This window comes from Glycine max, chromosome 18 (assembly GCF_000004515.6).
Source record: "Glycine max cultivar Williams 82 chromosome 18, Glycine_max_v4.0, whole genome shotgun sequence".
NCBI lineage: Eukaryota > Viridiplantae > Streptophyta > Magnoliopsida > Fabales > Fabaceae > Glycine > Glycine max.
Window position 1 is genome coordinate 51,062,657 of NC_038254.2, and position 15,272 is coordinate 51,077,928.

The following is a 15,272-nucleotide window of genomic DNA, read 5'->3' on the forward strand; positions in this document are numbered from 1 at the left end:
AATTGTAGATCTAAAATATGATTTATATATTTATACATATTTATTTATTATAAATTTTAATTAAACATTTATCATATGTACATAGCCCAAAATTTAATTTAATATTTTTTGGCCAAAAAATATACTTTTGTTATTATTTAACTCATTATATAACTTGAGTGTTGCTAGGTGCACCCAGTATTATTGCTGGTGTATCCAGCATTCTTTAAAAATGGCAAAATTACTCTTGTTAATTTCTCCTCTTACGTTTTAAGTGATCTGTAAAAGACTTATGAATCAAGTTGATTCGTAAGTCTTAAAAATTAACTTACAGATCAACTTGATCCATATTAAGATTTACGGATTAACTTGACCATATTAAGATTTACGGATTAACTTGATTTATAAGAGGTATTTCTCTCTTTTAGTGTTTAGGTTAATTGCACCTAGTAGCACTCTATAACTTTCGCCCGGCCCAAATTAATTAAGCAAAATGGACCAGGCAAAATACCTGGGCCCAGAAAAATCAAGCACCCTTTTTCCAAAAAAGAACATACTAAAGGGAAAATTCGAAAGAGTTGAGGTTGAGATTTGATTTCATTTCCCGAAAACAAGGAACTCCGTTTAAGGAAAGGAAAACAGCGTACGAGGAAGAGAGAGATAGAAAACGGCATGCAGTGGTGGGCTTCATGGCGGAGGTGTTATATTGGATCTCAACGTTTGTTCTCATTTTGACTCTTCTTTGTATTCTCGGTTACCAGGTATTATTACTACTATTAATTGGATTATATCATTGTTCTGTTGCTTTTTATTTTTTTAATCACTGTAATTGTGTGCAGTAATAATAATTTAACCAGATTCAACAGTTTCATTTTGTGGGAGGGGGGATAATTTACTTTGAGCGTGCATGCAAGGGCATAAGTTTTCAATTCTGATTGTAAAAATTGTTTGTTTTATTTTCATATTTATATATATTTTTTTTGTATATTGTGTGTATAGATTTTAGAACAATTTCTGGATGTAAGTCATTTATTCGGAAAAATGATTAGATTTTAGAAATGATTGCTTATTTTTAAAATCTGTCTTATAAAAGTTTAATAAAGTGATAATTTTCTTAAGATGAACCAAACACGCATAAGGACTGCATTGGTGGGAATCTCACTATTTTCATGCTTCATTCCACTTTCTTTCTTTTTTTTTTAGGCTTTTACCTTGCCTTTCTGAAAGAAAATGGCCATCATTTAAAAAGCGTTTTTTTTTTAAAGTTTTTCTCTGTAAGGCTTTGTTCTTTTACCATTGCATTTGGCCATTCCTAATGGATAGGTGAAGCTCTGCTATGTCATCATTGTCATGTGTATTTATTTCCTACAATTTTCCTACTCCAGAAAGATAGTCTAGTGTACTAGTAGGAAAAAAAAGTTTACCTACAAAACTAATCCAGAAAGAAGAAGTTTTAAGTAAAATTGATGGTTACTATTTATGAAACAAATTTGACATCTTTTGAAATTTTTATTGCAGCTTATATTATTGGTGGACCTGGAGTTTGATTATATCAACCCATATGATTCCACGTCTCAGATAAACCAGGTTGTCTTGCCAGAGTTTATCATCCATGGAATCTTCTGCTTCACCAATCTTATAGCCGGGCATTGGTTTATATTCTTGATATCTCTCCCTTTCCTGTATTACAATCTGCGATTGTAAGTTTTTTTTTCCTTTCCTTCTCCAAAAGTTTGTGCTTTATTGATTCTGAAGTTGTTAGTTTTAAATTATTGAATGCTGTTTAAGTAGGCTTCTCAATCTTCTTAGGAGCATTTTTGCGTTGATTTAGGGGTTGAAAATGTTGGTTACTTGAAGGAAAACTCAATAGAATGGAATGAATATGTTTCTTTCCTTTTTGGATGCAAAACATTGTTTTAAGGGTGATTTGATGGTTTACAATAGCTAAAATATTAATGATTACAGGATTCGAATGGTATTTTAACTAAAGGGTTTTGTCTAGACTTTCATACTGCCACTTGCAAATCGAAAGAAGAATGAACATCAAGTGGTTGTTCAAACAGTTTCCAATATTGTAATTTGAGGGATAACTTGAAAAGACACTTGTGACCCTGATCATAGTTATGATGAAAACCCCCCAAATACTTCTGAGTTTTGACACACACACACACTCATAATGAATACAAGAAGACTGTCAACTCAGAAGTTAGAAGACTGAAGACATGATTACAAACTTATTTAATCAAGGACTATGAAAATTTGAAGTGTGCAACTTTCATAGTTTTTCCTACTTGAAATTTCATTGTAGTTTTAGATTGTTATAGTCTGAAACTCTTTGGAGATGGAAATTTAACCCTTCTGCCATGAGATTCTGTTTCCTATCTGTATGAAGCTTAGGTTGCATCTACATACAATTAACTTCAAATTACCTGGATAATTAGATTGCAAATTTGAATTCAAAATTTCAAACATCTTTAGCATTAAAATGGACATTTGCAGCATAATGTAATGCTGTATGAGATAATAAATGGAATCCTGAAAACATTGCATTTCAACAACTAATCTGTGTAATTATGTGCTGTTATTCCATATGCACATCATTTCCAGATATATTATATGCCTCATTAGTCATGACATGGAAGCTAATATGTCAGGTACATTAAAAGAGAGCACTTAGCAGATGTTACTGAAATCTACAATAAGCTAAATTGGGAGAAAAAGAAGCGGCTGTTCAAAGTTGCATATCTTGTTTTGGTATTTGCATTTTGTATAGTCAGGTATTACTATTAGAAGTGCATTCTTTTGTAAATTGTCCTGTACTATTTCAAAGGAAAAGTTGGTGACTGTTCTCTCATCTTAATGTGTTTCAGCTTGGTATGGACCCTTACCGAGGATGTGCATTAATTGATGGCTTGCCTTCCATGCCTGCCATATGTTTCGCTTACATTTTTGTTCGAGAATTGTGTTATTCTTTGTATAAATGTACCAGCTAATTAAATTCTTGGTAATATCAAAGAAGTTACAGGCTGATACATTCCCTACATTGAGGGCAAATCCATCTTATGAGCTGAATTCCATTGGCAAGAGCCATGGTGAGAGCAATCCGTGATGAGCCAAGCTCTTTGGAGGGACACGTGACAATCCATATTGGTGCTAAGGCTAGAAAGAGAGAGGCTTGAGAAGTTGTGATTCTTTAAGTTTTGTATTACTTCTGCAAGGTTAGACTGCTTTAGGCATGAAAAAATTATTTGAGCTCTCAGTGGTTTAACCACAAACATAAAAGGCTTTTTTGCCTAATATGTATATTTTGATTTTGTCATATTTGCCTCCTCTGCATGTAACCCCAAGAGTAGCAGCAGCAACACCACCAAAGACCGATAATATTTTCTGTTGTTTTAAACCCTTTTATAGAGTTGCAAATTCTTTATCCAAGGCATTAATACCTTGATAATTTGATAGTTATTGTTTTTAAATTTATAATATGTAACTAATAGTACATAATTGCTTGACAAACAATCAATTAGCTATGCCTCCGAGATATAAGTTGAGTTGGATGGTTAAAGAATGGAAAAAAAGTTACAGGTTTTTTTCCCTGTTAACAAAATTAACATTCTAATAATTGACATTTATCGATAAATAAATAAAAACTAATTATGCCTGGTAAAAAAAGTATGCATATTGCCTAGGTTAGTAAGAGAATTACTTTGTAAACCTAATGTGCTTGAGTTACGTACCCAAGTTTTTATTTAAAGATTATTATGGGCTTGTTGAAGAAAATAAGAAAAAATCAAATAAACTTTTCTCTATAGGCTAAAATTAACTTAAGTTTAAGATTGTTTCATTCTTTTAATTTTTTTTCCTCATAGGAAAGTTTATTTAAACAAGCCCTATAACTTGCATACCCAAGTTTCCATCGAGTTATAAGTCACTAATTTACAGTGAAATGGTTACTTCTAAACTCAAATGAATCAATGGTTATTGTCAGTCACACGTATACGCACATTCTTTTTTGCTATATAAATAGCGCTGAATGCATGATAATTTCTTTGGCTTCGGATACACAACAAAATTAATGGCCACCGCAAAAAGAAAAGGAGAAAAGATCAATATACAGAAATATTAAGTTCAGAAATAATTACATTTTTGTGAAGTATCTACAGAAAAAAGTGTTTGTACAACCACTAAGAGTTATCGAACAATAGGTTATTTGTGTTCTTTTATCTTTAATTATTACATTCGATTCCTTCTGCTATTAATTTATTATATAAAATTTTTAAATTCTTTTTTATTTAAATAATTAGAAGTTTATGATGGACTTAAGATGGAAAGATAAAAAAAAGTTTGAGGTGAAGATTTTGAAGATGGAAATGAGGTTTTTAATTCAAGGTAAAATATAATATTTTGATCAGGAAATTTTGAACGAAAGATAATTTAAAATGATTTGATTAATTCAATTTTTAGAGACTTTTTGAAAAAAGAGAGTTAGAGAATTTTAGAAAAAGGAAAATTTATTGCAATTTTTATAGCAATAAAAATAGAAGATTTTAATTATTATAATAAAAAATTATCCCAGTAACCATCTAGAAATAAAATTATACTGTACATGTGTTATAATTGAAAAGCAAAAGTGAAATTAAATCCAGACAATAATGCATTTTGCTCATTAATAAGGCACAGATTTCTTCATAGGGAGTATGTGACAATCAAAGTGTTTGACGTATGTAACATTTATTCTTGTGAAAGAGTGCACCTTACGCTTTCTTCTTTTCTTAAAAAGTTTACTTCAATAACTAGGTTAACTTCAAGGGGAGATAAAGCAACCTCTATCCTATGCTATGCTATATTCCTATTATTACTGATATTTTAGAACAGAGAGGGTTTGGTAGCATGCTTCTTTCAAGACTAAGTATCAATTTTAACCCAAATCATCTTTTCTTTAATGCTTTTAAGGCACGATGCAACATTTCTATTCAAATGTTAATGCTTTTATTTTTACTTTTTACATATTTTTTAAGTATTATGTATCGAGATATGTAATAAAAAGACAAATATTCCTTTATTACCCTTTATTTATATAAAGGTGTTGCTGTCGACTTTAGTAATTCATGATTAATAATATCTACCCAAACGCTTATTTTATTAAAATATAAGCACAAAAACACATGGTTTATATATTTCAAGTAATGAGGATTGAGATTTGAGGAGTACTAGCATGATACTTTCTAACACTATCTTATTATTTGAAATTCATGTAAATTTCATTAATTTGAAAATGAAACCTATCAAATAAATAATGAGACCTACATCGAAAAATTGAATAAAAAGCTTAGCAACTGGTTGGTTAAAAGATATCAATACTTTCACATGAAATTGAAAGAACTTCCACTAAAACATACTTATTTTAAAACATAATAATGGAAAGTGACTACGTTGAGGATGATTTCGGATTAGGAATCTTTAATTTTTGTGGAATATTCCTTTATTTATTTTAAAAAAAATTCTTGAATTTTCTTACTAAAATTTTGATCTATACTATTTTAAATATAAAAAAAATTGACTCAATCAAACACATAATTTGTTTTTAAATATAGTAGAGTCCCTCCACACTAGAGTTACAGGGCTTCTTCCAACCTACTTTTATATTGTATTTGGTTTAAGATGATAAAAGTAGAGAAGATAAAAATAAAAGAGAAAATTTTAAATTAAAATAGAGTATAATAATTATAAAATTCATATGGAATCCACACAATTTTTTCTTTATTTCTCTCTCCTTTTTCTCAACCAAACTCACCCTTCAATACGAGATTTAAAATAAATCTTTTGATCTTAACAGTGAATTTCAATTATAGTTTTTAATCTTTTAAATATGTATCCTTATATAAATAAAATATAAAGATCAATTATTAATGACACTAAGGTCTAAGGACTAATATCTTACTGATGTAAAACAAAGTCAAAGACCAAATTTATAGAAGCACACCAAAGTCACAGACCAAAATAAATAGAGGGTTTTTTTTTTTTTTCAAATGATAGTTGTAGAAGTTTGAGATTAAATTATGAACTCTATTAACATTAGGAACCGAAGTGCTTTACCAGTGATCATTTTCAAAAAGACCATTTTTTGGGTAATTTTAGGTACCAATTTAATAATTCATTCAAACGAGTCAAGTAGGAAAGATGGTAAAAGAGAGATTTGTTGAATCTTAGATTTTGTATTTTTCTTTTATTACCTTTATTTCATATTAATTTCTTCCAAACAAGTTGTCCTATCATTAAAATTTTACTATCTAGATTCCTACATTCTTTCCAAATCAAAAAATTTCAAATATTTAAACATTATCAAGAAAGTTTAACTCAATTAATTAAGATACGTAGGTTATTATAAACCGACTGATATTGATACCCATTATAAAAAAATGCTAAAGTCATTAAAGCAAGTTTAAGATGATATAGAGAAAATAACAAGTCTATACTCGTGACATAATAATAAATGGCTAGGTTGAGACAAAAGATCCAACAAATTCAGTTGTGATTACATCCAAATTAGCCTACTCATAATAACACTGCACATTGCAGCATCTACCTAATCAGCCGAGGAATCAGATGCTCTGGTAGGCAAAGAAAATTATAGAAACCTAGCTGCAACTTACACCACTAGTCAGCTACTTCGCCCTACAGTCATAGGCAAAAAAAGATCATAATAGGTTTGAAAAAGAGTGGAAACTACGCCATATAGAACAACACTGGAACCATTAAACAAAGAGTTCAATCATGAATGTTGACAGGGAGACTGCAGGTTGATCATCAACTATCAGGAAGAGATATGTTAATGTCAGTAGCCGACTTCATCGAGTCTGTCAAGGAGTGCATGTTAACCCAGTTTTCGCGTCGAAAGGCCGAGGGAGGAGTAAGGTTTGAGTTAAGGGTTGTGCCTGAGTTGTTGTGTAGTAGGTGTCCACCAATGACATCCTCCTTTTCACCATTAGTAGGGGGTGGTGCAGAAGACACCGTAATGGAAGGAGTGACATTAGCTGGTGCATAGTCAGACTTTGGCTTCTTTGGTTTCTGATCTTGCTGGTTGTTTGGCAAAAAGCTTCCCACCACCACCTGATAACATAAGGATATAAGTGATCCTTCATTTGAGGAAAAAATGTTATGCATAACCTGTTCAAAGTAAATTGCACCAGATGCTACATTATGGTAATTCCCTTGTGTAGTGCCCTTTATTTAGGCATGCAATTCTGCCTCTTTCATTTGAAAACCCTCAATTGCTTGGGGATGCATTTGAGGAAGATTGTTTGGCAAAGTTTTCAACATCACAGATGATATGGGATGTTGCAGACTATTTTGAATCCAACCTTGTAGTCCCTACCACCCAATCCATGCTCACGATCACATACATAATTGAGTTGAGAATAGCTTCTAAGGGTTGAGAGAGGAATGTTTACCTGCACAGGACCGGCAGCTACAAGGAGACCAGCAACTCCACCACCTACAACACGACCATCTGGACTTGACAATGAAACGCTCATCCCACCCGACCTGCTTCTTGATCCTTGGTTGTCAGTAGGCATGAATGATCCAGACAATGAAAGTATCTCAAAACGGCCCTAGAAAATAATCCAAAATGTGAAACATAAGATTTTATAGCACCCATCATGAACCTCGTACCAATAATCAAACTAAAAACTACAATTTCCAAGTGAATGATGAACGTAAAGTCACATACAATATTACAAATTTCCATCAAGTACCACCGAAGGCATAATTCTACACCCAAGTATTTGTTTCTGTCATTTCCAGCCAAGCGTAGCCCGTTTATTTCAACCATTTGTAGTCTCTATGTAGCAAAACTGAATCCTGGAGTTCTCTCAAACTAATCAATGCTCCCATCCTAATTTTTAAGACCATAAAGGGATACTTCTATTTCTAAGGCCTTACATGCATGATGCATATCAAGAATAGTTTAAGCACTCTTATCATTTATCCTTCCAATTCTATCCTCATTTTGAAATCTTGAGCCTCTTATCTGATTACTTTCACTGCAATCAAAGGCTTTCACAAAAAGCCTCTGTTTATCATCTTTCATGCCTAAACTTAGTGTATTTTCTGCTAGACACAAAATCTAGTATCCCCGTCACTCTGGTCAAGCTTTCAAAAGTCCTTAATATTATATGAGAAGGGTGTCAAAGAGTGCATCAGATCTAATGCCTACTTAATTCCTATTTTCCTAAAACATGACAAGGAAAATTTCAAACTAATTGAAAATGTAACTACAAAAAAGGCAAGTTAAAAAATTATAAAATAAAACATGTACTGATGAGGTAATTTACTGCAGCACCTCATAGGTTAAGGTTCCCCCAGAAGAATCAGGCTGGCGAAGTGTAACATTTGAAATTACACCACTAGCAGATAGGATGCATATTGCACGGGGTCCTTGTTGGGAAAAAGATATAACCTTCATTGTAATGTCCTGAAACAAGTGTTCACAAAAATAACAGTATTTAATTGTCTCTTTTGCAGGAAGAATTAGCATTACAATATATAAATCATGTTAAGGGGATATTGAAGGTTTTTTCTTGTTGAATGGAGAATATAACACAAACACTTGAGCTTTCTCACTTTTACTTATGAATAACTTTAGCTAAATTTGCAGTGACTTCATATGTGAGACTCAAAGATGAATAGACAATAATCATTTGCAAATCATTCTATATTGCAGATGTAGAACCAAAATGTTGGAACAAATATGATATGCAACAGAAGTTAATAACCACGACAAAGGAAAGGAGCGAATCCAACCATGGAAAGAAACTAGAACTATGTGCTTGGCCCTTCATAAACAAAATGTTTAACCAAAAAAATGAAAAGAAAAAGTAAAAGAGTTAAAAAGATACAGCAAATTCCAGTCTTTTATTTCCGTCCTTGTTGCATAGTGTATATACATTTTAACAAACAAACAAAATAGCATTACATTTTTCTGAAGAAAGCATGTTTCAAGCCAAACACAATAAGCAAAAAATGTTAGTTAATTTGAAAATATCATCAACACATGAACAGAACATTTGTATATAATTGTCCATATATTACACAAAAAAACAATAAAAATTAACAAAAACAAACATAAATTTATTAATACATTCCAGATAAACAGATAGATAAAGGAAACAAATCATACTTCCTTAAACCATAATATCATTATTTGCAAGGTTTACCCTCCAACAGATAACTGAACAAAGCACACCCACTCCACATTATTGATTAAACCAGTTACACAACATGGCGGATAACAGAAGTTTATACACCCATATATTTCAGATACACAAGGGTATAATAAGGATAGTTTGACAGTAATTCAAAGCAAACTCATGTACCAAATAATGTTAAAAGAAATGGTTTCCCCCTCCTCAGGCATACCTCACCAGTATTGACTGTAATGATATGGGGCATAAAGTTTGTACCAACAGAGTCACCTACAGAAGTACCAACAATAGATATTAACAGAAATTAGTAGAAACTTTTAGTAATTAATAATTTCAACAAGTAGTACTCATAATATAATAATATCTACAAAAAGTAGTCATACATTTGTCCCAGGCTACATATATTATGAATTATCTTAGTGTGAGCAAAATTAAACAAAAACCAATTAATATGTTGGTATTTTCCTATGTTAAGTGGAGTTAGTAGAAAAGTTATTACAATAAATCAATAAAATGATATATTTTGAGAACAAATGTTAAATTCAAGGTTTTAATTGTCATCATGGTCGGAGTAGCAAAAACTTCCAAAACCTCTTAAAATTGTGAGAGAGGAAAAATGGCAGACAAAGTGCAGCTGATGTGGTATTGCAACCACAAATTGTGGTTGCAGACCACAATTCAACACTCCCTTGCTAAAATAGAATCAGATTTCTATGCATGGAAACGTCATCAAAGTCTAAAATTAAATTGATTCACCTCACTTCAAAAAGTTCTACAGCACAAAAGGATAAATCCTTTTAAGGTATGGGGTAGTCTAAAAGTTTGACCAGAAGCAAACTTTAAGAAGCAAGAAAAGTTATAAAAAATAGAAAGATACTTCTGAATTAACAAAAATGAATATTTGATAAACCATGTTAGTGACACATAATCATGCTGTTTACAAGAAATGCATGTTATTAAGCATTAAAAGTACCAAATTTCATTACCAAAAAGATCCACTCCGACTTTCTTCAGCAGCTTGTACTCCATCCCCCGCGATTTCCCCCGCTTCCCGGATGAGAAGTTATTAGCAAATGGAGCTGAAGATGAGATTGGCATGGGTGACAATGCCATAGAGTTCAACCCATCTGGCCCGTATTTCCTTGGTCTACCCCTTTTCTTCTTAGCTGCTGTTCCATCCAATCCCACACTCACAGGTGAGACACCAATAGCTCCAGCTGTTGCTTCAGGAACAGGAGGAGGAACCTGACTTGGAGCTTCACTCCTTGGTGCCATATGATAGGCTGATGGAGCTTCTGCCCCTATCACTGTAACCCCAGAACTGAAGCCTTCTCTTCCTTCCATGCGCATATATCAAACTATTCACTCCTAAGTCCACACAATCAAACCAACATCTACAAGCAAGAGATCAACAAACAATGTACTCAGAAAGCAAAATGATTCATTAGAAAACATGCCATAACAAAAATTTGAGTATTTTAGCAAAACCAAAAATTTGAATCTTCTTAAACATGCAAGGAAACCAAAATGAAAACTCATCAAAGGATTCCCAGAAACTAGGAACAAAGAAAACAAAGACGCAAACTTTGGATTTTTTAAGTTGTTTAGCTGAATTAGCTGATCCATCTAAAACTTTTAATTAAATTGCAAAAATCACTGATCACAGCACTCTAGGGTTTGAGTAGAAAATCATGAGGAAAAAATGCAGTTATCTTCCAACAAAGTTAATTTTTTTTCCTTCTGTTTCCATCTCTGAAAAATGGGTACTTGCTCAGTTATCAAGTTTTCAACTTTCTGGTACTGAAACCAGAAATTTGATTCGTAACAAAAAGGAATAAAAAAAAAGACATTCAAATAAATACAAAAATAGAAAAATGTTTTGCCATATTATTACAACCTCAAAACATACTTTGGTAGGAAAATTTTGAAAAATGCTTAAAAATAGAAAATTCAAACTCAGTATCATAAATTTTGTCAAAAAAAACCACTCATTTACTTCAAATATTTCTTGACCCTGAACTCTGAACAGAGCAAAAGCAACCAAAAATACCAAAGGTTTTTCTAAAGGAGCAAAAAAAAACAAAAAAACAAAAAATAAAAACACCACCCTTTTGCATAAACCTGCTTTGTATCCAGCATTTACCTAAACTTTTAAAAGACAGGAAGCTGAAACTCAAGGAAAAATTAAGTACACAAAAATATATATATAAAAAAAACTTGGTTTTTACATACCAACATCAAACTCTGAATACTGCTCAGAATACAAAGATCATGACCTGTCACAAAGATTCCACACACTTCGGCAAGACTCTTCTGAAGGTGTAATCTTGTATAAAGATTTCTTTTCAGTTCCCTCCAGAACTTAACTTGCTCACTCAACCCAGAAAGTGAAAATGAAATTAAAAAAAAAAACACAGAAAAAAGGAAAAAGAGCAGAAAAAAGTGAAAAACCGTTTGCTCCAGAAATTTAAAACAACTTGGAAATTTCAAGAGTTGAAAAAAACCTGTTGGCTGGTTGGGTTTTCCAAAGCTGCTTGAATTGAAACTTGAAAGTTGAAAATTTTTAATGGGAAAATATGGTAAAGCTCAAAATAAATACTGCAGCAGCAACATTAAAATAATAATTAAAATAAGGGAAATGCTGTATCTTTAATCTTTGATATGTTAAAAAAGTTTTAAAATATATCAAATATATAATTTATTTTTTTATCAGGATCAAATATATAATACTTAATTTTTTTAATAGATTTTTATCGTAATTTTCAACAGCAGTGTTTGTTATTAATTTTTAAATGAACTTCTTAAAAGACAACAAAAAGATAAACGATTTTTTAAAACCCTCGTTATCACGAATCAAATAATAACAATCATAATTGTGAAAAAAAAAAGAGCAATTCAAGGGCAATAAAATAGGTGAATATATTGTGTTTAATAATAAATTATCATATATTTAAAAATAGTTTAATTTTTATAATAATTATTTGAAAATTATATACAAAATAATTCCCATTTATTTAATGATCCAATATAAAAATCTTCCCATTATTATCGAGAAAAAAAAAAGCTTCCCATTAATAATTAATAATATATAAAAATTAAACTAAAAATACAATCTAGTTAAGAAGAATTTCACCTCTGTAAAGGGTAAACTTTTTTAAAAAAAAGACTAAATATTCTCATTTATATTATAGAGGAAAAAAACATACATAAGTTTTCCATTTTTTAATTTAACAAACTAATATGATTTTCCATATAAGGATGCAAGTCAGTGTTAGATGGCCAACCTTCCTGCGGCCGGTAACCTGCTTTTTGTCTTTTTACTTAAAATATTATAAATAGTAATACCTTCAATAAAATATGTTGATTTTTTTCTTATATAGGATAAAAATAATATTAAATCACAAGTATTTTTATAAGAAAATAATCATATTTAAATATTTTAAGTATTTAATATAAATGTATATCTAAAATCTAAATTTCAGACATTTGATTAACAACAAGAGTGAATAATTGATTAATGCATATATTTTTTAATTTAAACCACAAGTATCCTCCGTGGAAGACAACTTACTCGGATAAAATAAGTCACGTTAGTTTATCAATGTTCAGTGGTTAATCTATGGGTATTTAGTTTTAGATATATGAGTATTGAATTTTTTGATATTTTTTTTTATATATATATATGAGGAAAAGTTATTCCCTAAAATATTTAATATAATTTCATAATCACATTCGAAAAGGGTGAACAATTAGGTAAAATAGTGAGTGTTGTAACGAAAACTAATTATAAAAAAAGAGAAATCAATCACATTAAAATTACCTTCTAAAGAGGTTCGATTGATATTCAAAAATTGTTCGACAACAGTCGAACAAGTAAAAAATATTAGAATAAATTATAAAAATTTAAATAGAATTAGATCTAAATATTGACTAAATAAGCATCATATAATAAAAGAAGTAGTTATGAATAAATCCGGTAGACCATCCACATGGAAAGTGGTCTAAAAGCATATTCATTTAGCACCAAGTCCCTTTTGTGCACATTATGGAATGGACCTTAGTCTTCATGATATTTATTTTGATGGGTTTGGAATACTACAAGGTTGAACACTCGGATCCCGAGTAATTTTTTGGATCTCCTAAGACCAAAATAGGCTCGTTGACTCCATTTATGTGTGACACTTGGATATGGTGTAATTATGGAAATGGAGAATATTCTGCTCGCCCAGAATATCAATGGCTTATCACTAATACTATTCAAAATCAATTGCCACAACATAATTTGAAATGTTATAGCGCCTGCGTCTACCCGAAAAAAAATCAAATTGTTAAGAGTAAATAGTTGTTTTTTAATATACATGGCGCTGACAATTTTAGCTTTTAAAAAATAGAAATTTAAATTTTAGTTTTTGAATGTAAAAAAAATATAAATTCATTTATCTACTAATTTTTATTTGTTATTATTAATGAAGGATCTACGTAATATAAAGGGACGGCTAACATGATTACTGAATAGATTAGACTAAAATATTAATGAGTTTTCATTGAACTGATTTGTTACACCCTAAATTTCGTTTCATTTAAGAGTAAAATATAATTTAATCTTTATTCTTATCTTTTTTTTTATTTTTACAAAGATAGCATTATAATAAACACTTAAAAAAATAAGGAAGCAAACATAAGTTAGAACAAATATAATAATAAGAATAATATTGATTAATAAGTATAATGTATGTTTCTCTAAAATTTCTATTGTGATAGTATTGGGTAGTGACAAAATCAAGTTGAATCTTATTTTATTTAAGGATTAAATTGTGCATTTTTGTTTGAGTTTTATATTTTAGATAAGATATTTGTCACATTAAAAATTTTATAGCAACAAATATATTATATTTATTATTACGTTTGTTTTAACTTATATTTTTCACCCTATTTTTTTAAGTGTTTATTATAATGATATGATTGTAACGATATAAAAGAGGAAATATCATCAATCATATTAATAATTATTTTTATGATATTTTCGTCCCTCTTTATCATATAGGTTTTTTTACGGTAATAGATAAAAGTTAACGAATAAATAAATTTAACGTATTTTTTTTTTTACTTTTGAAAACTAAAATTTAAATTTTCTTCTTTTTTGAAAATAAATTTATTAATCATGTATATATTAAGAACAAAAATAATTATTTATTTAATTGTTAGTTTGGTTAGTTCTCAGAAATACTCTTCCTACAAATAGTCTTAGTATGCATAGGAATTTATTTGACATATCTAGTGTCAGGCTTGCTTGCATCCATCATAGGGCATTATTCATTGCATGTGTGACTACCCTTAGGCTAAGGAGATTTGACTCCGCCTGGGATTCCATGCTCGTGACAATTTCATTCAAGATAATGCTTGGATATAGGTGAAGAACCAGCTTCGTTCATCACATGGATTCTTATTTGTTGCCACTATTTGGTGGTTGTGGAGATGAAGGAATAACATTATCATTGACTCATAAATATGGTTCATTCATCATTTTCTAAGACAGATCTATACACTCAAAAATATGATTCATTCATTATGATGACATTGTTGCAAATTTTAAGGAATAAGGTAAGTTAACCACTGCACTATTTTATGATTTAGGACCTAGATGGTCTTCGCCGCCTATAAAACACCTATAAATTGAATGTTGATTTAACAAGTTGTTCTAAATTCACCCTTTGAGTCTTTTATGCCTTTTAATTTATTAAATTTGATTTGTTGATTTTTTTTAAAAAAGTTTTAATTTCTCTAAATTATATTTTATATAATAAAATTAATAAGTTTTAACTTTTTAACACAACCTACTTTTTGCTGGAGAAACATGACTACTAAAAAATTATATACATATTATGTCTATATTATTCTCACTTTCATACAAAGACATCTAAAAATTTCAAGTTGTAAGAGCAACACTCACAGATATAAATTTATGGGATTAATATTTATTATAAATTAACTTTTCTTATTGTTTTTTAAATTATGAAAATAATTTGTAATTACATATATGTTATTAAAAAAATTTAAATCTGGAGACAACTTACTTCATAATGATTAAAA

General features: G+C 30.1%; 2 protein-coding genes across 7 annotated transcripts; one reads left to right on the plus strand and one right to left on the minus strand.

Moving 5' to 3' along the window:
• Positions 1–565: 565 nt before the first annotated feature.
• On the plus strand, positions 566–3,133 carry LOC100306239 (uncharacterized). The gene is made up of 4 exons (NM_001248935.2): positions 566–740; positions 1,498–1,679; positions 2,634–2,756; positions 2,850–3,133. The coding sequence occupies exons 1-4, from the start codon at positions 669–671 to the stop codon at positions 2,881–2,883; spliced, it is 411 nt and encodes a 136-aa protein (NP_001235864.1). The 5' UTR covers positions 566–668; the 3' UTR covers positions 2,884–3,133.
• Positions 3,134–6,455: 3,322 nt separating this feature from the next.
• LOC100777213 (AT-hook motif nuclear-localized protein 1) lies at positions 6,456–11,786 on the minus strand. 6 transcript variants are annotated; one of them, XM_014771103.3, is made up of 7 exons: positions 11,687–11,745; positions 11,459–11,548; positions 10,169–10,576; positions 9,397–9,452; positions 8,321–8,452; positions 7,428–7,589; positions 6,456–7,086 (listed from the first exon to the last, which is right to left on the minus strand). In XM_014771103.3, exons 3-7 carry the CDS (start codon positions 10,530–10,532, stop codon positions 6,784–6,786), a joined length of 1,017 nt encoding a protein of 338 aa, XP_014626589.1. In that variant the 5' UTR covers positions 10,533–10,576; positions 11,459–11,548; positions 11,687–11,745; the 3' UTR covers positions 6,456–6,783. The 6 variants fall into 6 exon arrangements, with proteins under 6 accessions (XP_014626589.1, XP_006602752.1, XP_006602751.1 ...); XM_006602689.4 differs by having other exon boundaries at positions 11,415–11,548; XM_006602688.4 differs by having other exon boundaries at positions 11,415–11,556.
• Between the last annotated feature and the right edge of the window lie 3,486 nt (positions 11,787–15,272).